This window comes from Littorina saxatilis, linkage group LG15 (genome assembly GCF_037325665.1).
Source record: "Littorina saxatilis isolate snail1 linkage group LG15, US_GU_Lsax_2.0, whole genome shotgun sequence".
In the NCBI taxonomy this organism is placed as follows: domain Eukaryota; kingdom Metazoa; phylum Mollusca; class Gastropoda; order Littorinimorpha; family Littorinidae; genus Littorina; species Littorina saxatilis.
The window spans coordinates 48,774,490-48,797,041 of record NC_090259.1 but is presented as its reverse complement, the minus strand read 5'-3'; the positions used below and the strand labels follow the sequence as shown (position 1 = coordinate 48,797,041).

The 22,552-nt window shown below is 41.4% G+C and overlaps 1 protein-coding gene across 2 annotated transcripts in view; it reads right to left on the bottom strand.

Moving 5' to 3' along the window:
- LOC138949514 (uncharacterized) overlaps positions 1-22,552 on the bottom strand; it is a 725,664-nt gene that overhangs the window by 104,415 nt on the left and 598,697 nt on the right. For both annotated transcript variants that reach the window (XM_070321340.1, XM_070321341.1), the window contains exon 28: positions 17,869-17,985. In XM_070321340.1, coding sequence (XP_070177441.1) covers positions 17,869-17,985 — 117 coding nt within the window. The remainder of the gene's footprint in view (positions 1-17,868; positions 17,986-22,552) is intronic.

The window sequence follows — 22,552 nt, the reverse complement described above, 5'->3', positions numbered from 1 at the left end:
GTGTGTGTGTGTGTGTGTGTAGAGCGATTCAGACTAAACTACTGGACCGATCTTTATGAAATTTGACATGAGAGTTCCTGGGTATGAAATCCCCGAACGTTTTTTTCATTTTTTTGATAAATGTCTTTGATGACGTCACATCCGGCTTTTCGTGAAAGTTGAGGCGGCACTGTCACGCCCTCATTTTTCAACCAAATTGGTTGACATTTTCGTCAAGTACTCTTCGACGAAGCCCGGGGTTCGGTATTGCATTTCCGCGTGGTGGCTTAAAAATTAATTAATGACTTTGGTCATTAAAAATCTGAAAATTGTAAAAAAAAATAAAAATTTATAAAACGATCCAAATTTACGTTTATCTTATTCTCCATCATTTGCTGATTCCAAAAACATATAAATATGTTATATTCGGTTTAAAAACAAGCTCTGAAAATTAAATATATAAAAATTATTATCAAATTTTTTTTTTCGAAATCAATTTAAAAACACTTTCATCTTATTCCTTGTCGGTTCCTGATTCCAAAAATATATAGATATGATATGTTTGGATTAAAAACACGCTCAGAAAGTTAAAACAAAGAGAGGTACAGAAAAGCGTGCTATCCTTCTCAGCGCAACGAATACCCCGCTCTTCTTGTCAATTCCACGTGCACTGCCTTTGCCACGGGCGGTGGAGTGACGATGCTACGAGTATACGGTCTTGCTGCGTTGCGTTGCGTTCAGTTTCATTCTGTGAGTTCGACAGCTACTTGACTAAATATTGTATTTTCGCCTTACGCGACTTGTTTTCTTATTCCAAAAACATATAAATATGTTATCTTCGTATTAAAAACAAGCTCTGAAAATAAAATTAAAAATATAAAAATTATGATTAAAATAAAATTTCCGATATCGATTTAAAAACAATTTCATCTTATTCCTTGTCCGTTCCTCATTCCAAAAACATATAGATATGATATGCTTGGATTAAAAACACGTTCAGAGAGTTAAAAAGAATAGAGATATAGAAAAACGTGCTATCCTCCACAGCGCAACCGCAACCGCGCTTTTCTGGATTGTTAATTTCACTGCCTTTGCCACGAGCGTTGGACAGACGATGCTACGAGTGTACGGTCTTACGGAAAAAAAAATGCAATGCGTTCAGTTTCATTCTCTGAGTTCGACCGAGCTTGACTAAATGTTGTATTTTCGCCTTTCGCGACTTGTTTTTATATTCATATAAATGTCCATAATGACGTCACATCTGCGATATGTTTTTTGCAGAGGTGGAGGCCTCACTTTGCTGATCTCATATTTAAGGCAAATTGATTGAAACTTCAGTCAAACGTTCTTCGACTTAATCCAGACTATAGGATAACATTTTAGCTTAAAGGCCTAAAACGCCAAACGACATTTTGTCCGTGTATGCGAAAGTCAAGTTGATTGCAATTGAAGCGTAAGCTAATTTTAGCACACTACACTACTCGTCATAAAAAAGTACACACATACATTTAGCTGTAGATCTTTGTGATGCGGCGAGGTATATTAAAAACAAGTATATTCCCAGAGATGTAATTCCCTCCCCTACCGTAAGAAATAAAGAGTTTCATTTGTCATTAATTAGTGTTTATGCAGTGTACCGGAAACCTAGGACCCCCCCCCCCCAAAAAAAAAAAAAAAAAAAAAAAATCAAATTCGCAAAAGCAAACTTGCAGACACTAAAAAACAAAATAAACTAAAGTGAGCCCGTTTTTGATCTCAAATTGCAGAATAACTCATTTTCTACCCATATACATTGATTTGGTTCAGCTGTTGTGCCTAACAATGTTGTTGTGCCATTTTGAAGAAGACTGGTGTCAGCCTCCCCAGAAGGCTTGTTTTTGCGTCCTTTTGCGTGGACTATGTGGGTAAAAAAACCGTAGTTTTGTAATGGCTTGTTGTATTGCTTTTAAATGTGACAGGGATATTGTTAATGCAATTGCAAAAGAGTGTGTAAAATATCACGGCGTTTTGATGTGTTTCATGGACGTACTGGAACTTTTCAGAAAAAGTTTGATTAAACTGTAAGAACTCTTTTTAGTATAGTTGCACAAATTCAGCATTTTGCAAACTTCAACACAATTAATATAACAATTGGGGATCAATTTTGGTACAAAAGCAACAACGCGCTTGGGTGGTATGAAAATGTGAACGCAAAAGAACAATTACGAAAAACAGGTCTTCCAACATCAAAACCCAGTCCAGCGCAGCAGACTGAACTGGCACGCTTATTATCGCTGTGAGTGACGTGCCAGTTCAGTCAGACTCGAACCCAAAAGGTTATATAACCTGCAAATGATATTATGATGCACTGAAACCTGCGTTACGTATACTTACCCTTTTTAAATGTTAAAGTTACATTTGTATTTCTTGAAATTGTTCCAATGTTCTACACTGTAAACCATCATTTGCTTTCGATTTGTAAAAGGCACTGAAATACGTCACAACTACAAGTACAGGAACAATTTGACGTCTTCTTCAGAGGCACACAAATGTACAAGAATGCCTTCCCCTTTGAATGGTATACAGGTATATCAAGCGGTTCAGGTTCTCTGAACCCAACCCTCTGAATCAGAATAGAAATTCCAAAGAAGTAATACACAAACATAAACCAACGTTTTTTTCACCGGTGGTTTGGAATATTGCTCCAGTACTTTAGATTTAGTACTGTGGTGTGTCAATCTATCGGAACAATGTTGTGGCTAACTTTACCCGCAAAAGTAACCAAAATGGTCCTTACACGACTGACAATATTGTACATGATGCTGTGCCAGAAAGTGGTTAGCGGGAAACCACTTCAGTTTGATCAACATTTTCTTTGCATTTCTCTATATCTCACAACGAACTATTGGTTTTTCAAGAAGACTTGGCCAGAATGTTATTGCGACAAATTGTGCACCAAAATTAATGCATTAATTCTCGTGTCATTTCATTCTAACAATCGATGCCAGTTAGGTACGTTCAATTGACTTTCTGGATCACATTTCGGATTAAAGATTTATTTTACATTGATCACGTGACCGCCGCTCGAATAAGCGTACCCTCAAATCGACCGGACAAAAACAGAAGGGACCAATTAACATTTGACGAAAAATCACAACAGACAAAATTGTGCTACTTTTACATACGACATAAAAGTCCAATCAATTTTGTTAAAGCTTGCATATTTTGTGTGCTAAGCTATTCCTACTGATGTCGGGGTCGATCACATAAGCGGTCAAAAACGGGAGGTTTTGCGTACATTTTGAGGGGTATTGTGACAAAAAGTGCCGTGATTGTGCAATGTCTTGGAATATTGCTTAGAAACTTTCAGAATGTTTTGCAAACATACTAGACATGCTTCGAGTACAATTTTGGATTGGTGCAGGTATTTCTTTAGACGTTATACACTACTCGTCATAACAAACTTTACCGATGCGTTTGAGGGCAGATCTTTATGATGAGGCCGTTTGTCGTAAAATCAATTATTTGACTGGAAAGGCCGTTTATTCCCCTAACTTATTCAGAAAACAGATTGAGTTTACATGACGCAGTGTCGATACAGTGAAACCTACAACACAGACACCCCCCAAAATCAAATTCGCAAAATCAAGGTTCCCGCGTTAAAATTGACAAAAAATCCGAACAGCTAAAACGAAACATGTTTAGCATGTCCTTAGACAGTACAAAATCTGCATCCAAATCAGTCAGTTATGTTCATATATCTCGTCCACCATGGACGCTAAGGCCATCCTCAACTGAGGTCAAAATGAGTTCGGCTCATTCTCTCCCTGACCGGACGCAACAGTCCTACGCGAATCTATCAAAACAAAAATACAGTTATCTCCCATATGGTTTTCGCAAGCACTGATCTAAATTTGAGATCAGTGTTCGCGAGACGAAAATGATTGCAGATTGGCCGACTTCGACAGTGATCTCCGTTCTGTTCTTCACAGTTATGATAAAGACATCGTTCTAAGGTCAAAACAAGTCAACATGTTGGGACTGCTGCCGGAAGGAGACCGTAATATATGGTTTCATCACTGTCAACTGGTTACAGAAAAAATCGTCTGCTTCAGTGAGCGCGGAAACCAAACGGTTGATTATCACGTGACACTTTTGCCATATTTTAGAGTTGTTTGCACAGTAAATACAGCCGCGAAAAATAGCTCGCTTGAAACTGTCTTACATATCAATTCTTTTGTAGTTTAAAAATTACAAAACACCATGAAAAATCATTATTGACGATCGCGAATCTGCTTATATCAATAATACATTACAAAAAGCTCTAAATATGTAAACAAAAATCGGTTTCCTTGCCAGACAAGGAAACGCAAGGCATCCTGTCAGGGAGAGAATGAGCCGAACTCATTTTGACCTGAGTTCAGGATGCGCTAAGGCATGCTGAGCGGTGTAGGTGTCAATCCTCTCAGAAGGCATAAAAGGCAGTTTTTGAAGCCGTTTTTGGCTGGTAATGAGACAAAAAATGTTACATTTGAGTAACTCGCCAACGCATTGCCTTCACACTTTTCGAGATTTATGCAAACACATGTCGTACAGAAAAAGAGAGACCATATCACCCCCCTCCTAAATCAGCTCCACTGGTTGCCCGTTCCTGCCCGTATCACATACAAAATCAACACTCTCACCTACAAATGCCTCCATGGTCTCGCCCCTGCCTATCTCTCTGACTCTCTCCCTCTCTATGTCCCTTCACGAGCACTCAGATCATCTGCCGACTCCCTCAAGCTCAACATCCCCCACACCAAACTCAAAACAGCAGGTCAACGCTCATTTTCTTTCCAAGCACCTACCCAATGGAACACACTACCTCTCCCCCTCCGTCAGTCCCTCAAATCATTCAAATCTGCACTCAAGACAGTCCTTTTTTTCCCAAATAATCTATGCATTCTACACTGCCCACCCCCATCCCAACCGCAACACGGTGGCCTAGTGGTAAGGCGTCCGCCCCGTGATCGGGAGGTCGTGGGTTCGAACCCCGGCCGGGTCATACTTAAGACTTTAAAATTGGCAATCTAGTGTCTGCTCCGCCTGGCGTCTGGCATTATGGGGTTAGTGCTAGGACTGGTTGGTCCGGTGTCAGAATAATGTGACTGGGTGAGCCATGAAGCCTGTGCTGCGACTTCTGTCTTGTGTGTGGCGCACGTTATATGTCAAAGTAGCACCGCCCTGATATGGCCCTTCGTGGTCGGCTGGGCGTTAAACAAACAAACAAACAAACACCCATCCCACCCTGAATAACTATACATATTTAATGGTTGATGGTGTGTGTGTTAGTGACTTTAAGTCTCCGTGTGTGTGAATGAGTGTATGTGCGCCTTGAGTCGCCTGTTGGTGAGATATGTGCGCGTTACAAATATTCGTATTATTATTTAAGTTATTGAGACATCCCAATGCACTAAGGGATTTATAGAGCAAATCGAGAAAATTCATTATTGAATGAATAATTATATTCGAGATTTGCTCTATAAATCCCTCAGTGCACTGGGATTGTTTCAATAACGATATTGTCAGTACCGCCATAGAAAAAAGAAGATTCCAAACGCACATTTTGCTACGCGCATTTGAATAGACATAACTGTGTGGTCAGGTCGTGTACAGTAAGATCTACTTTTGTGTGGGGTGTCTCAAAAGTGTGTCGTGCTTTCGTCACAGCATTTTAATTTCTGTTGGTAAATTCCAGTATAGCGTTAAGCTGAACAGTGATGATCTTTCAGAGAGACCTCATTTGAACTCGGAGAAAAGACTGTGCTCTACGTTATTTGCGATTCGAAACCTCCAGTCGAGCTTCGACGGATTGACTGTGCGGAGTGACTCCCCTTGAATTGACTACCCCCCGGAAGGACTCGACGGTTAGCACATTTTCAAAATAAATGTGGCATATTTCTCGTGTTGTATCTTCACTCATCGGGGAGTCTGATACTAAATATGAACGGTAAGAATGCTCTGAACCCTACACGTATTATATCCCTATCGTGTTTTCGTTCACATTTGCCCAACATGTTAATTTGCTGAGCGGGGTTTATGTCGTCTGCTAGGCTACGCCTAGGGCAATCGAACCACTGCAGTCTGCACTGAGTCTGCAGGCACGAGGCAGGCTGGTAATAAGTCTAATGTATGGTAAGAACGTTCTGAACCCTACACGTTTTCGATTACGATTGTTCTTGCCTTGAAATAATAATTCGGAAACCACTCATTTACTGAACTGATGCAGTCGTATTCCAGTGTAGTCTGCTACGTATGACAGAGTCGATCGAATCAGTCTTCACTGGTCTAGCTTGTACGTCATCGGAATCAGTAACACTTGTGTTTTCTGTTAGCCGCTGGGAATTGTATACTAACTCATCATTTGGTAATGTGGATGATAAGCTACATGCCACGAACACGGCATATGAGAAGAATCTATGCAAGTCGGCGAAATTGAGATGAAAGACAGCGGCTTCTAAGTTCTATTTTTAGATCAGTGACACTGGGCGCAGGCACATGCAATCTGTCAGAAAAAACCCCACTTCTGCTTTAATTGAGAAGCAGGGAATTTATGGTCATTTGGTATTGTGGAGAATAATTATAAGCTACATGTCAGTAATTAATTCTGAGGATGAGAGCACAGTCTCGCTTAGGCAAAGGGCGGAAGAATACGCTCTGTGGAAAAGTGGAGTGCGCTAACAGTTTTAGCGCATCGCCATTAGCCAATCAACTGGTTCACATTAGTAATGTGACACCAGTACTTACTGACAATTATTATTATTTAAGTTATTGAGACATCCCAGTGCACTAAGGGATTTATAGAGCAAATCGAGAAAATTCATTATTGAACGAAGCGCATAGAGCTGAGTTCAATAATTATTTTCGAGATTTGCTCTATAAATCCCTTAGTGCACTGGGATTGTTTCAATAACGATATTGTCAGTACCGCCATAGAAAAAAGAAGATTCCAAACGCACATTTTGCTACGCGCATTTGAATAGGCATTATAACTGTGTGGTTAGGTCGTCAGTGTACAGTAAGATCTACTTTTGTGTGGGGTGTCTCAAGTGTGTCGTGCTTTCGTCACACGCATTTTAATTTCTGTTGGTAAATTCCAGTGTAGCGTTAAGCTGAATAGTGATGATCTTTCAGAGAGACCTCATTTGAACTCGGAGAAAGGACTGTACTCTTCGTTATTTGCGATTCCAAACCTCCAGTCAAGGTTCGACGGATTGACTGTGCGGAGTGACTCCCCTTGAATTGACTCGAAGTCGAAGGACTCGACGGTTGCACATTTTCAAAATAAATGTGGCATATTTCTCGTGTTGTATCTTCACTCATCGGGGAGTCTGATACTAAATATGAACGGTAAGAATGCTCTGAACCCTACATGTTTTATATCCCCATCGTTTTTTAGTTCACATTATTTTGCCCAACATGTTAATTTGCTGAGCGGGGTTTATGTCGTCTGCTACTGTGCTAGGCAAGAGCAATCGAACCACTGGCACTGCAGTCTGCACTGAGTCTGCAGGCATGAGGTAATAAGTCTTATATATATATGGTAAGAACGTTCTGAACCCTACACGTTTTCGATTACGATTGTTCTTGCCTTGAAATAATAATTCGGAAACCATTCATTTACTGAACTGATGCAGTCGTATTTCAGTGTACATAGTCTGCTACGTATGACAGAGTCGATCGAGTCAGTCTTACAAACTGGTCTGGCTGGTACGTTATCGGAATAACACGTGTGTTTTCTGTTAGCCGCTGGGAATTGTATACTAACTCATCATTTGGTAATGTGGATGATAAGCTACATGCCACTAACACGGCATATGAGAAGAATCTATGCAAGTCGGCGAAAATGAGATGAAACACAGCGGCTTCTATTTTAGATCAGTAGCACTGTGGCACAGGCACATGCAATCTGTCAGAAAAAAACAAAACACTTCTGCTTTAATTGAGAAGCAGGGAATTTATGGTCATTTGGTATTGTGGAGAATATAAGCTACATGTCATTAATTAATTCTGAGGATAAGAGCACAGTCTCGCTTAGGCAAAGGGCGGAAGAATACGCTATGTGGAAAAGTTAGCGCACTCCAACAGTTTTAGCGCATCGCCATTAGCCAATCAACTGGTTCATATCAGTCATGTGACAACAGTACTTACTGACAATTATTATTATTATTATTATTATTATTATTATTTTTATTATTATTATTATTATTATTAAATACGGAATTTCAAGTCATTTGAGACATTAGGTCTGCTGTTATTTGTCATGTCAGAAAAAGTTCTTAAATTGACGGTAGGTTTTTGCTGACTTATCGAACAAATTTAATTTGTTGAAATCTTCAAGAACAATGACAGATGCGCCACATTCTCACATTTCACGTACATATCTTATCAGTCATGGGTGGTATGAGGATTTCAACGCGAAAGCAGTTTTTAAGAAGTTGACTTATTCAGAGCACTGAGCGCAAATGTAGGCCTAGGCCTCGCAAAGCTCACTGCCTACACGCGTATCTCATCAATGGCTCTTGAAAAAGCAGTTTTCAAGAATGTTTGTGTGCGTTTAAAGGCACAGTAAGCCTCCCGTAAACCACCACAGATACTGTCAGGCTTTTACGCACAGTACAAACACCCTTCCATTTGAACGCTCACCAAACGGAAACATCGTAGGTGCCCTCCGTAAAGAGCGAGCAATTTTCAAAGAATTTATTTTTGCGTAGTTTATCTTACCCCTGAGCCGTCGTGAACCCGTGTGATCAAGTTTTCCTTTTTCACAATGTAGTCGTCAGTCAGTAATTTGAATGCGACTCGCTGTGAGCTTATCTGCAATAGCAAGTTATTAAGTACCTCTGACTATGCACAAAACAAACGGCTGTGGTTTACAAGAACTCTATCGATGGCTTTTGACTGTTCAGAGGAACTGGCGATATGTATAAACCGTCGTCTGCTACGAGAACCACGACCTTGCGTGCGCTGTTAACACCCATTGTTGAAACTTTATTAGATTTAAGGGTAAATTGAAGCTTTCATTTTTTTTATAAATGCATGCTAATTTTTTTTTGTTTCTGTTCAATCGGACAGGGTACATCCTTTTTTTTTAAACTCTTTCTGGTATGTCGCATAACAGCAGAACTAATATCTCAAATGACTTCCGATTTTGTGTGTAGTTTACGACATGTGTTGACATACATCTCCGAAAGTGTGAAGGCAATGCGTTGGCGAGTTACTTAAATGTACCATCGTTTGTCTCATTACCCGCCAAAACGGCTTCAAAAACTGCCTTGTATGCCTTCTGAGAGGATTGACACCTACACCGCTCAGCATGCCTTAGCGTACATGGTAGACAAGATATAATATTATGAACAAACCTGACTGTTTTGGATGCAGATGTGATTGTTCTATCTAAGGGCAGACACTGGTGTTAAAAGTATTTTTTTTCTCACAACTTTTGTGTCAACAATTGTTTTAGAATTTAAGTACTCAGTCCATCTCCTGAGAAAATTAAAAAAAACATTTTGTTGTTGACCATCGGTTGCCATGGTAGTGTGGAGAAAAGCGACTACAGGAATATTTTTTGTCTTTTCTCCATATGCAATTTTCTTCTTAAAGTTTATAGAGTGAAGAAGAAGAGGAGGCGTAGAGAGCAGAATATATTATCTGAGTTAGTATTGAAACGGTGTGGAATTAAGATTCACACTCTAAAATCATATTTGTTCTTTCGCTTAGTAAATGGTTTGGAAATAGGTATGATACAGTCCTTTTCCATTGTTCTCATGCGGTAGAAATTGATTGGCTTTGACACGATGGCGCCGACTGAACTGACTGGATGTGAACCCTAGGTCACTTCTCCCGTCACTCACCCTCTAAGGCTTTGTTTTTGCACGTGGGCCGTCAGCGAGGGCATTGTCTTTTCTACATCCAACTCTCACCTCCCCCCTTCCCAACCCCCTTTTCCTGTCTGACCTGATTCTTTACTTCTATGATTGCTGTGCTTTTGTTAATAATACTTGTTACACACAGACGAACAAACATACATAGACACACACACACACACACACACACACATACACACACTCTCTCTCTCTCTCTCTCTCTCTTTTCTTTTCTGTAACTTTTATATCTTTTTGTAACTTTGATCTGCTGGTCGATGTGAATGCGTGATGTATTGTGTAAAACATTCCATCTCACACGGCATAAATAGATCCCTGCGCCTTGAGTCCGAGTCTGGAGATACGTGCGCGATATAAGACTTCATATAACAAAATAACAAATATCATTCTTTATTTTACCCATGTATTCGATATAAATATGTAATCTGTATTAATTTGTTTAGTAGAATGTAGATTTTATGTTTATCATCTACATACGAGAAACCTGTTGAATATACACTGTGTTTGAGTGTGGTTAACTTGTAACTGCATACGTTTTTTGGTATGACATGACTATTTTGTGAGGTAATAGTCAGAGGTTTTGCATTTTGTTCGCAGTGTTGATAACCAATGAGTGTTTGGTATCAAATGATGCGTCGAAGAATTTCCATTTTATTGATGTATTTCTTTTTAGAGATTTTGATGTAGTTTTCTTCGTACAGGATTTTTTGTGTATTTTTGAGGGATTTTAACTGTAGCTTCTATGGAGGCTGACAGCAGCCTCGAAACTCTCCCCCCTCCCTCCCCATTTTGTTCTGTGGTCCCAGAGCGACGTTTTCATTGGTTCTTTGGCGGTGACGTCAGGGACAGTCACGAAAGGTATATATATGTTCTGCGCGAACTTAGAATCCGGTTTCATTCTAGAATGGACCGGGTCCAGGTTGGAATTCTAACCCTGCGCAAGTACAGGGGTGCCATTCTAGAATGAAACCCTTGTTGCTGGTCCATTCTAGAATCGGCCGTGCGCAAGGTTGGAATTTGGGTCCAAGTTGGAATAGTCATTTCAGTTAGACTATCAGTATCACACAGCCAAAGCCACAAATGTGGATTTTCTGTTTGTTTTTGTTTTTTGTGTGTTTGGTTGGGTTTTTTTTCTCGGGTTTTTTACACTTTACTCAAAGACATCGTGAATTGGGATTGTGATGTTCTGAAAGTGATTACGATTTTGAGAGACACTCAGCACTGATCGCTACGAACGGAAATTTCCGGACTGACAGTGTTTTGCCGATCTCGCTTGTAACTTTTAATCTTATTCATATACATGAAGTTGGTCTTCTGAATTGTGAAGATATAATGTCAACTTATTTTTAAACCTGTGACAACAGCTCTATAACTCACTCTGTCCTTCTGTTGGTCTGTCTGTCGGTTAGTCGGTCTGACCGTCTGTCTGTCTGTCTGTCAAAAAAATTGTCAAAAAACCGGACATTTTCGAGAGGGAGACAGCGCTGACATTGCAAGCGGCCGCAACCGGCTCTCATCACAAAAACAACTGCCCTGCAAACATTACCGCCCTGGTAGTCCCCCTTGCTATGGTCTGCCTTTGTTTATTGCGTACTCAGGAGTGTCAACTTTCTTGACATGACATGACATCGCAAGATCGCCAAAGGATTTTTTTCAGGGGTAGACAAATTAGCCCCATTTTATCAAAGGGAAGGTGCAGGTGGAGATAATTCAAGGGAAGACAACTCTGTCTTACCTACAAACATTACGGCCCCCTTTATTCAAGGGTTTCATTCTAGAATGGCACCCCTGTACTTGCGCAGGGTCAGAATTCCAACCTGGACCCGGTCCATTCTAGAATGAAACCGGATTCTAAGTTCGCGCAGAACATATATAAGCTGTTACTTTTGAGGTTCGGGGGGAATCTTGGCAACCAACCTAGCTTAAGTGTCTAAATTGATATACCGGACTTCCCACTTAGAGTTACAGCATTGCTTCTTTGGGAATGGTTGTGGGAGGATCCCAACCTGAGTACTGAGAAGTATTTGTTGTCATCTCTAAATTGTCCTCCGGAGTCTTGGCAACCAACCTGGCTTAAGTGTCTAAATTGTATACCGGACTCCGCCCTGTGGACTGAACTAACAGGGTTAACAAAAAACGTTCCGCAGTCCCAGGTTACCACACGGCGAGTAAAGTGGCGTCGCTTTACTCTTTTACTTTATTTTTACTCAGGCCCCGAACCCCTGCCCAAATTTTCAGCCATTTTAGGACATAGGATATTTTTTTCAGTAGCGTATTTTTGCTAAGGGTACCTACAGGTCATGCCCTAATTTTCAGCCATTTTAGGACTTAGAATATATTTTTTAAGTAGTAGGAAAATTACAGGAATAGAGTGAACCAATGTACAGATATACTTTCTGAAAAAAACCTACGCCTTGTATTGAGTTGTTTTCATGATTTGTTTTGATTCAATACAATTTTGAACTTCACCCGCCTCTTCTTGAGTTTATATTCTGTGTGTCTGTTTGTCCTGTCGTGTGATTGCCATCCTGACAAATGACCTTCAAACACGTATAACATCTAAGACAGAGACACAGACAGTTAGAGTTAATGCGAAGCTAAGACCGCTCGGCTTTACAGTAGCAATCCAATCTGGCAGCCAAACTGCCCCCTTTTAAAACCCTAAGGCTTTTTTAAAACTGCATGAAATGTTGTTTTGATGCTTGTTGTTTATGATTTAGCACAATGCCGAGAAACTGATAGAGGCTTTTTTTGATATCTCAAGTAAAAAAAAAATATCAGTGATGAAAGTGAGTGATGTTGAATTTCATGAAAAAATTACCCCAAAAATGGTATAACTTCTGAAGAATTTTTTCTTCAACAAATCACTCTATCAGTTTCTGCAAAATAACACACTCAAGATGTATACACAGTTTCAACAACGCAACTTTATTGGAAAACAAGAAGGGCAAAGCCCATACGACTCACATGCTTTACACATTTTTCCTACCAAAATACATGTGACCTTGACCCAAGGTCAAGGTCATCCAAGGTCTTGCAACATAAAGCTGTTAATTCAAGACATAGGAAGTACAATGGTGCTTATTGGCTCTTTCTACCATGAGATATGGTCACTTTTAGTGGTTCACTACCTTATTTTGGTCACATTTCATAAGGGTCAAAGTGACCTTGACCTTGATCATATGTGACCAAATGTGTCTCATGATGGAAGCATAACATGTGCCCCACATAATTTTTAAGTTTGAAACAGTTATCTTCCATAGTTCAGGGTCAAGGTCACTTCAAAATATGTATACAATCCAACTTTGAAGAGCTCCTGTGACCTTGACCTTGAAGCAAGGTAAACCAAACTGGTATCAAAAGATGGGGCTTACTTTGCCCTATATAACATATATAGGTGAGGTATTCAATCTCAAAAACTTCAGAGAAAATGGGAAAAATGTGAAAAATAGCTGTTTTTTAGGCAACATTTATGGCCCCTGCGACCTTGACTTTGAAGCAAGGTCAAGATGCTATGTATGTTTTTTGGGGCCTTGTCATCATACACCATCTTGCCAAATTTGGTACTGATAAACTGAATAGTGTCCAAGAAATATCCAACGTTAAAGTTTTCCGGACGTCCGGACGGACGACTCGGGTGAGTACATAGACTCACTTTTGCTTCGCATGTGAGTCAAAAAGTGACAAAAAAGTTTTGAGAAAATGCACAAAACGTGAAGAAAATGTATTTTTTTTACACAAACGTTTACGAAACATGTAACAAAACAACACTGACAAAACAACAAGTCTTGCTTAGTTCTATGGAACGCCAGATACGCCATGTGGCCGGAATTCCGCGCGGACTTTCCAGCTATTCTTGTCGTTGATTGGTCAGAAATTGCGCCCGAACTTTTATTGTCCTCGCGCAATTCCGGCCGGAATTCTGCACGGAATTCCGCCCGGACATTCGAGCTATACTCGTGTTTGATTGGTTAAAATGTCCGCGCGCAATTCCGCCCGGAATTTTCTCGGGAACGTTCGAATGGGTTCGGCACTTTCTGCCCGGACTTTTAGATCGAGAAATTTAAAAAAAAGTTGGAACGGAAGAGAATTGGATCGAAGAAACATAGATTGGTTAAAATGTAATCGCGCAATTCCGCCCGGACTTTTATCGCAAACGTTCGGCACTCGTTTTGCACGGAATTTTAGAGAGCGACATCAAAACAGTGGGATTGGAAGAGAGTCGGATCAAAGAACCAACATTAATCGCTCGCGCGCGTGTGTGAGTGTGAACACAGCTATTTTGTGGAAGCGGTTCTTGTATACCATTCAAAGGGGAAGGCATTCTTGTACATTCTATACCTGTATACCATTCTTGCGAACAGTACACACTTCGGAAAAGTGCTCAAGTTGTTTCCCTTGATTCAAATAAAGGGTTTTGACTGACTGAACACAGACCAAACTCTCTCTCTCTCTCTCTCTCTCTCTCTCTCTCTCTCTCTCTCTGATTCTAACCTTTTTTTTTGGTCTCGATTGCAACTCTTTGCAAGTGCCGTCCTTAATATTTAGTTCTTAGATGCGCGCGTTCCGAGATTTCGGCGCCACAATGTGAAATGTGACCCTCCACCACGAAATGAGTCGCATGTCACCTCAGTCGCGCGGTTCTGCGCTAGGCTTAATATAAGTCCGGGGAGTGTCTGGTGTGAGGGTCACCTTAGTCACAGGCTTATAACTCAAACAGTTTTTGCTCTTTTCTAAAACGGGTTTCACCACTGGATAGAGCATAACAAACTCTTTAGGAACAGTTAAAAATATGAAAATCATGCAAAGATCCTCGAGGTGCTCTGGGAGGGTCTCCTTCCCCTTCTTCCCCCGGGACTGGATCATTTGCGGCGAAAACATCTGCATAGTCGATTAAAAGGTGTTTCACTTCCTGTTGCTCCTCTGTTGACAATCCTTCTCCTGGATCTTGACCCTCGCTACGGCTTCCTTTTCCTTGTCCGTAGTTACTGGTCCTGTCAACTCCACTGCTTCCCCCACAACCACTTCTGCCTCTAATGACACGGATTTCTCTGTTCGTAGTTACTCGGAACCAGCCTTCAGTTGCGGGCTTTCAATCCCGAAGGCTGGTTCCGAGTAACTACGAACGTAATCGGAAGTTCCGATGTTTACCAACAAAACACTCATGGCAACGTGCTTCAAACGTACACCACTATTGGTGATTTCTTGCTCCATCCCAGCTGTTGCAAGGGCAGCAGCATAGTTTCCAGCCAATTTTCATTCTGGACGAAGAAGAATGCACAGACTTGATCTTCCGATTCGTTCGCAGCAATAGCAGACGGCACTATCGACTCGCACTTTCTTGTTAAACTTCTGTCACACCAGCCTCTGCAACTGATCTGATTTTACCCGATAATCATCTCCTGTGCTTGTCTAGCACTGGCATCGGGGCAAAACGTGTGATAAACTGAAGTTTCCACAAATAAACTCAGAGGCAAAAGAAACGCAAATGCTGCAGTGAAGATGGGTTACACATGAATTCTAATGTCGAATTAATTATTTCGGATTAACAATAACAAGGAAACGAATTGACCGATACAAAAACCATACGGAAAAGTGTATTGGGATGAGAGCATGACGTGCCATGTTCCACTGAACACTGTTTGAAGACTGTTGAAAGTCAATAGCGTGTTGCTCCTCCCTGGGTGTGAATGACTGTGGCGCACCTCCGGTACATGGAGAGGACGAGGTGATTACTTTTCTGCTGAGGGACCTGAGCCCACACCTGGGTCCCGCCAGCACGCAGTTCTGCTGCTGTGCGCGGTCTCCGGGCAAGGGCATTAATCCTTCTTTGCATGATGTCCCCAAAGTGTTCGATTGGGTTGAGATCCGGAATCGAGCAGGATGAGGCAGAAGGTTCACGCAGTTGTGACGCAGGAAGTTCTGGGTAGCACGTGCAGTATGGTGACGGGCATTGTCTTGCTGGAACAGGCAATTCCGGTGCCTCTGGACAAATGGAACCACATAGGGACGCAAGACTTGATTGATGTAGCGGTCTGCATTGACACCATTCCCACGACATTGGCCGACGTTCTGAAAGACGACAGGCCCCACTCGCTGATTGACACCAATGGCGCCCCATATCATGACGCTGGCACCTCCCCATAGATCATGCTGCAAGATGTTAATGTTAGCAAACCGCTGTCCAGGTCTTCGCCAGATCCGGACACGCCCATCGCCAGGTTCCAGGCAAAAGCGCTTCTTGTCCGAAAAAAGAACCCTCCGCCAGTCCCGATGGCGCCAGTGGGCATGCTGCTGGGCCCAGGTGAGACGATCCAGGCGATGCTGAGCTGTAAAGACAGGACGTCGAGCAGGACGCCGATTTACCAGGTTCTGCCCACCAAGGCGTCGGCGTACAGTTCTGGCACTGACGGGTTTCCCATGCACCCCGAATGTGTCACGGGCTGTGTTGGTGGTAGTTTCGAATGCATCTCGCTGGTTTTGATGGACAAGATGGCGATCTTGTCGGGCTGTTGTTACCCGGGGTCTGCTACGTCCTGGTAAGTCGCAGGTACTGTTAGTGGCATGAAAACGTTGCTGCAGGCGATAAACCGTGGTGACATTTACTCCAAATGCCCTAGCAACTTGCTGAACTGATTGTCCGGCATCAAGTCTCTCGATCGCCTGTTGGCGCTGATCTGGTGATAGTCTCGGCATCTCGCCTGTGTCGCAGAAATGAATGTTGTAACAGTTTTGTGAGTACGGTACAGCTTGCCTGAATACTCTGAACACGAAAAGCTGCTTTTCCACATTTTGCACGTGCTGAAAGTTGTCCCCATGACTGTTTGGGATCCCTGTCAACAAGACCTCGCGTGTGACCCAGATAACGGCAAACACGGTTCTGACAAGATAAGACTGCTAAAACAACACGTGCAGAACATGCTAGTATCATGAATTATTTTTAATTTCAAGTCCATAAAGGTTTAATTAACGCATCCTTTATTTGCGTTTCTTTTGCCTCCGAGTTTATATCCAAGGAAAATCGCAGCTGTAGATATTTCACATCGCCTTTGGCAAGATCTGGCTTAAGAATATTGCATTCTGGGAAGGCCGAATTGAACCGAACAAGACCGAGCATAAACGAAGTTTAATATCCGCGATTCGATTGATCAGTAGCGAAAATTGTTCATACGGAATCTCCCGGAATCTTCATCGGTTCTCTTCGGCTCATTAGAATGTCTTCCAGTAGCTGTTACTAACGGCGCGAAATCCGTAAACGGAAATTCCCGTTGTCTGCGGCATGAACTGATCTTAGCAAAGAAAAGACAACTCATTCCAGTCATGCTCACGTGACCACCGTTGACGATGTGTTTGACTCACAGTCACCTCTCAAACATACGCATTTTTTTGCTGTTTTGTGTTTGTTGCATACACATACATTGTTCATTTCGCCGTTTTGACCGTTTATGATTAATTCTGATCTAAAATCAGTACATCAGTGTAACCAGAAGAGGTTCAAAATCCAGAATCAGAAAGAAAACGGAAATGACCAGGGAACAAAAAACCCTTTTTTTTTTACTGTGGTGTCTCCCCTTAATGACATGCTAAACATGTTTTGTTTTAGTTGTTCTGATTTGTTGTCGATTTTATCGCGGGAACCTTGATTTTGCGAATTTGATTTTGGGGGGTGTCTGTGTTGTAGGTTCCACTGTATCGACACTACGTCATGTAAACTCAATCTGTTCTCTGAATAAGTTAGGGGAATAAACGGCCTATCCAGTCATATAATTGGTTTTACCACAAACGGCCTGATCAGAAAGATATGCCCTCAAACGCATCTGTAAAGTTTTTTTATGACGAGTTGTGTACAATGATCCGGAAAAATAGATTTTAAACCCGTAATGGGATTGTTCACTCATGTCAAAACCAATCATGACTTCAGACAGATTATTGATACAGCTACTGCCGAAGTTTTATTTGCGTATCACCACTGGCATAAACTTACCGCAAACGAGACCGTTGGCCAGTGAGATACCGTCAATACAGATACACTTGTTGTCCTCACAATTGGCTCCGCCCACACACACACTGGTATCGCCACAGTTCGACCCTCGGGGCAGTTCTGAAACAACACACCACGTCTTAATGACATACGACACTGAAACAACACACCACGTCTTAATGACATACGACACTGATACATGCACAGCATGGCGGTGACCTTACGAGTAGTTTATCTAAGTTGTTACAATGACTAAGTCACAGAGACAGTCTTCATCTATAATTTATATCTATTTATTTTATGGGCCTTAAAAACATTACGACCATGTATAATGAGGTCTTTTTAAATGGCGATGCACACACGACCCTTCACGCTTAACCAAAATTGGTTGCTGTGATATAAATCCCACGACCACCAACTATCGGGCATCCATATACAGACATATACTTTACTCTCGACATGCGTAGTCATTTTCTCGGGACACATAATAAGTGACAGTCACATTTCTTATTGCAGAACGAACCTACGGGCAAGCTTTTTTTTTTTTTTTACCAAACATTAAACCAACTTTTCACATTCTAGTGTAATTTCAAATGGTGCAATTATAAACACCAACAATTTTGCATAATTTTTAGAAGGGAACTGTGATTTTGTATCTTTTTTTTCGGAAACAAAGTTTGAGCAAATTTGGGAAGAAATTTCAAAATCTGGTTGTCGCCTCCATAAGTATAATTATGTCATGTGGAAAACTAAAGGAAACTCCCGTTGCAAACTATTGGAAAGAGCTTTCTTTTCAAAAGAGCCATGTTTGTGAACAGTTTCTTGTTATAGATTTCTTGAAAAGTCACACATAGGAGCAAAATGTAGATGCTTCCTCCCGTTTCTCTCCCCTAATCCCAGGTACCTGTGGCCGGAAGCCAGACAACAGAGCGAGTATGACGCATTTGTCACTCTTTTTCTTCATAAGAATTCTCTTTTGCACAAAGCGACGAAAGATCGTGTTCTTGAAGTCCCCCAATTTACAGAGAATCTAAAAAAAATGAACGAATCAGTAAGGAGAGCAAATCGAACTGTGATCTGAAACAGTCTTTTATCGGTAAGCATTTGTGGCTCTCCATGTGTATTCGTTGACTGGAAGGGTATGTCGTTTTCTCCTCCCAAACGGAGCAGTTTACGGAGAGATGTACATGTTTTTTCTTATGTTCCTTCAAGAGATGAAACATCTGTGAATTTGAAAATGTAAAAATATCAGGTGCGTTTTTTTCTAAACAAAAAGGTTCTTTCTTGACTAAAGTTCACATGATTTTCTGTTTTGGATTTCTGACCAGTCGGCGACCAAATTATCAGTTCACCAATGGTTTTATATCTCGACTTTTGATGTTAATTGTTATTACGTACAGTCTAGCAGTCATAGTGTCACATTTGCCGTAACCAGACAAAAATGCGGTGCGTCCCGATAGCGCTACGTGTCATTTGTGCTACGTATCGTTTGCGCTATTTTCTGTAGTGCTATCGACACACATTGCCAAAAACAGTAGTGCTATCGGCACGTAGTGCTATTGCCGCAATTCACACATGCCATTATCACTACGTCTCAATAGAACCACGTGTCGATATCACTATTTTTGAAAAACCAATGTCCTGTAGCGCTATACGTGTCGATAACGCTACGTGTCGATAGCACTATACTACATGTTCAAACGGCAGACACGTCCCTTTGTGTGTGCGTGTGAGTGTGTATATATTGTCTGCATGGCTGTCTGGCGGATCTGTATGTCTGTCTGTCTCTGTCTCCTTCTCTGTGTCTCTGTCTCTCTTTCTGTCTCTCTCTGTCTCTTTTTTCACCACGTATTTATTTCCTGGTTGTTGTTGGTGTGTACTGTGTTTTTTTGTTTTTTCTTTGTTCTTCCCCCATCCCCCGTGGTTTGTATATGAGTCTGTGGCCTTAGTACAGTATAATAAACCATTCTGAGTTCTCTCTCTCTCTCTCTCTCTCTCTCTCTCTCTCTCTCTCTCTCTCTCTCTCTCTCTCTCTCTCTCTCTCTGCACCTCGCAATCGCTCTTTCTCTGTACCTCTTTTACATCGCTCTCTCCTTGTCTCTCCCGATCCACTCCCCCTCTCTCTCCTTTCTGTTTTTCTGTGTGTGAGTTTGTGTGTACGATACCGTGTGTACGTATGCGTTTGTGCGTGTGTGTGTGCGTGTGTGTGTGTGTGTGTGTGTGTGTGTGTGTGTGTGTGTGTGTGTGTGTGAGTCTGTGTGTGTATGTGTGTGTGTGTGTGTAATGGAGAGAAAGAGAGAGAGAGAGTGAGCGAGCGAGTGAGCAAGAGAGAGAGAGAGAGAGAGAGAGAGAGAGAGAGAGAGAGAGAGAGAGAGAGAGAGAGAGAGAGAGAGAGGGGGGGGCAGAGAGAGAGACAGAGTGAGTGAGCGAGCGAGTGAGCAAGAGAGAGACACACACACACACACACTAAAACAGACACACACACGCACACACTGACATACACAGACATACATATACACACACAAACCAGAAGGAGTGAGAGAGAGAAAAAAAATGAGAAAGAGAAAGGCGTCAGTAAGTAGTGGTATTGACACGTAGCTTCTTCTTCTTCTTCTTCTGCGTTCGTGGTCTGAAACTCCCACGTACACTCGTGTTTTGCACGAGTGGAATTTTACGTGTATGACCGTTTTTACCCCGCCATTTAGGAAGCCATACGCCGCTTTCGGAGGAGGACACGTAGCGATAATGACACGTAGCGCTAAAAGATGTAGTGCTGTCGACACGTAGTGATAAAGAACGAATGATAGCGACACATAGACAAATTATTTGTAGCACTAATCAACGTAGCGATAGCGGCACGTAGCACAAATGACACGTAGCACAAATGACACGTAGCGCTAGCGATACGCACCCCAAAAATGTATCCCGGATTTTTGACATGGTTTTGCTAGCAAAAGGAGTGATTACCATCGAGCTTGCCCCATGCTACTATATACTGTACCACAAGTGAATGAAAGTTCTCATCCCTGTTCATTGGCTCTATCGACGCCCGTTTTTAACCGCTTGCTTCCCTTTATATGATAAACCGTCCACAGATCGTCGTTCTCCCGAACTAACTCCTTAGTATGTCATCGAGAATAGAGGATTTTGCGTATTTTTCATGCAATGACGTCAGGGCTTTTCGGCGATTGGTCAATGCATGCATTTCGTATCAATAATGTCGGTCAATCTTGAAATTATCGCTACTTCATATTGCTTTCAAAACTTATACGAAGTGACCGGGAGCGTAGGGTCAGTTATGAACTGAATTAGCCCCGAACAGTGAGATAATCATGGAGAACAGTACACAAATACGAACGGAGAGACTCGGAAACTCGAGTCAGTCGTCGCCACGCTCGAGAACTCAAGTGTAATATTTGAAGTAAAATCTCCCTCGGCGACAGTGCGACAGAATAGCTCAGTTGGTAACACACTAGATCATGCGCTATTCTATACTTTTGTGGTCCCAGGTTCGATTCGCTTCGACGGCAATTTTATTTTTATTTTTTTCTGAACTCGTAATTCTTGTGTTTTATTCATGTGCTTCATTCAAAGCGTTTTGGATTATGAAATGAATCGAAATAATAAAACCGCAGAATTACCCATTCATCTTTTTATATTTAGTCAAGTTTTGACTAAATATTTTAACATCGAGGGGGAATCGAAACGAGGGTCGTGGTGTATGTGCGTGTGTGTGCGTGTGTGTGTGTGTCTGTGTGTGTGTGTGTGTGTGTAGAGCGATTCAGACTAAACTACTGGACCGATCTTTATGAAATTTTACATGAGAGTTCCTGGGTATGAAATCCCCATACGTTTTTTTCATTTTTTTGATAAATGTCTTTGATGACGTCATATCCGGCTTTTCGTGAAAGTTGAGGCGGCACTGTCACGCCCTCATTTTTCAACCAAATTGGTTCAAATTTTGGTCAAGTACTCTTCGACGAAGCCCGGGGTTCGGTATTGCATTTCAGCTTGGTGGCTTAAAAATTAATTAATGACTTTGGTCATTAAAAATCTGAAAATTGTAAAAAAAATTAAAAATTTATAAAACGATCCAAATTTACGTTTATCTTATTCTCCATCATTTGCTGATTCCAAAAACATATCAATATGTTATATTTGGATTAAAAACAAGCTCTGAAAATTAAATATATAAAAATTATTATCAAATTTTATTTTTCGAAATCAATTTAAAAACACTTTCATCGTATTCCTTGTCGGTTCCTGATTCCAAAAATATATAGATATGATATGTTTGGATTAAAAACACGCTCAGAAAGTTAAAACGAAGAGAGGTACAGAAAAGCGTGCTATCCTTCTTAGCGCAACGAATACCCCGCTCTTCTTGTCAATTCCACGGGCACTGCCTTTGCCACGGGCGGTGGAGTGACGATGCTACGAGTATACGGTCTTGCTGCGTTCAGTTTCATTCTGTGAGTTCGATAGCTACTTGACTAAATATTGTATTTTCGCCTTACGCGACTTGTTTTTTTAGTAACATCGGCTTTGGTGACATTTAATTGACCTATAGGCAACACCGCGACTACATGTAATGATGGTATCAACACCGCGACTACATGTAATGATGGTATCAACACCGCGACTACATGTAATGATGGTATCAACACCGCGACTACATGTAATGATG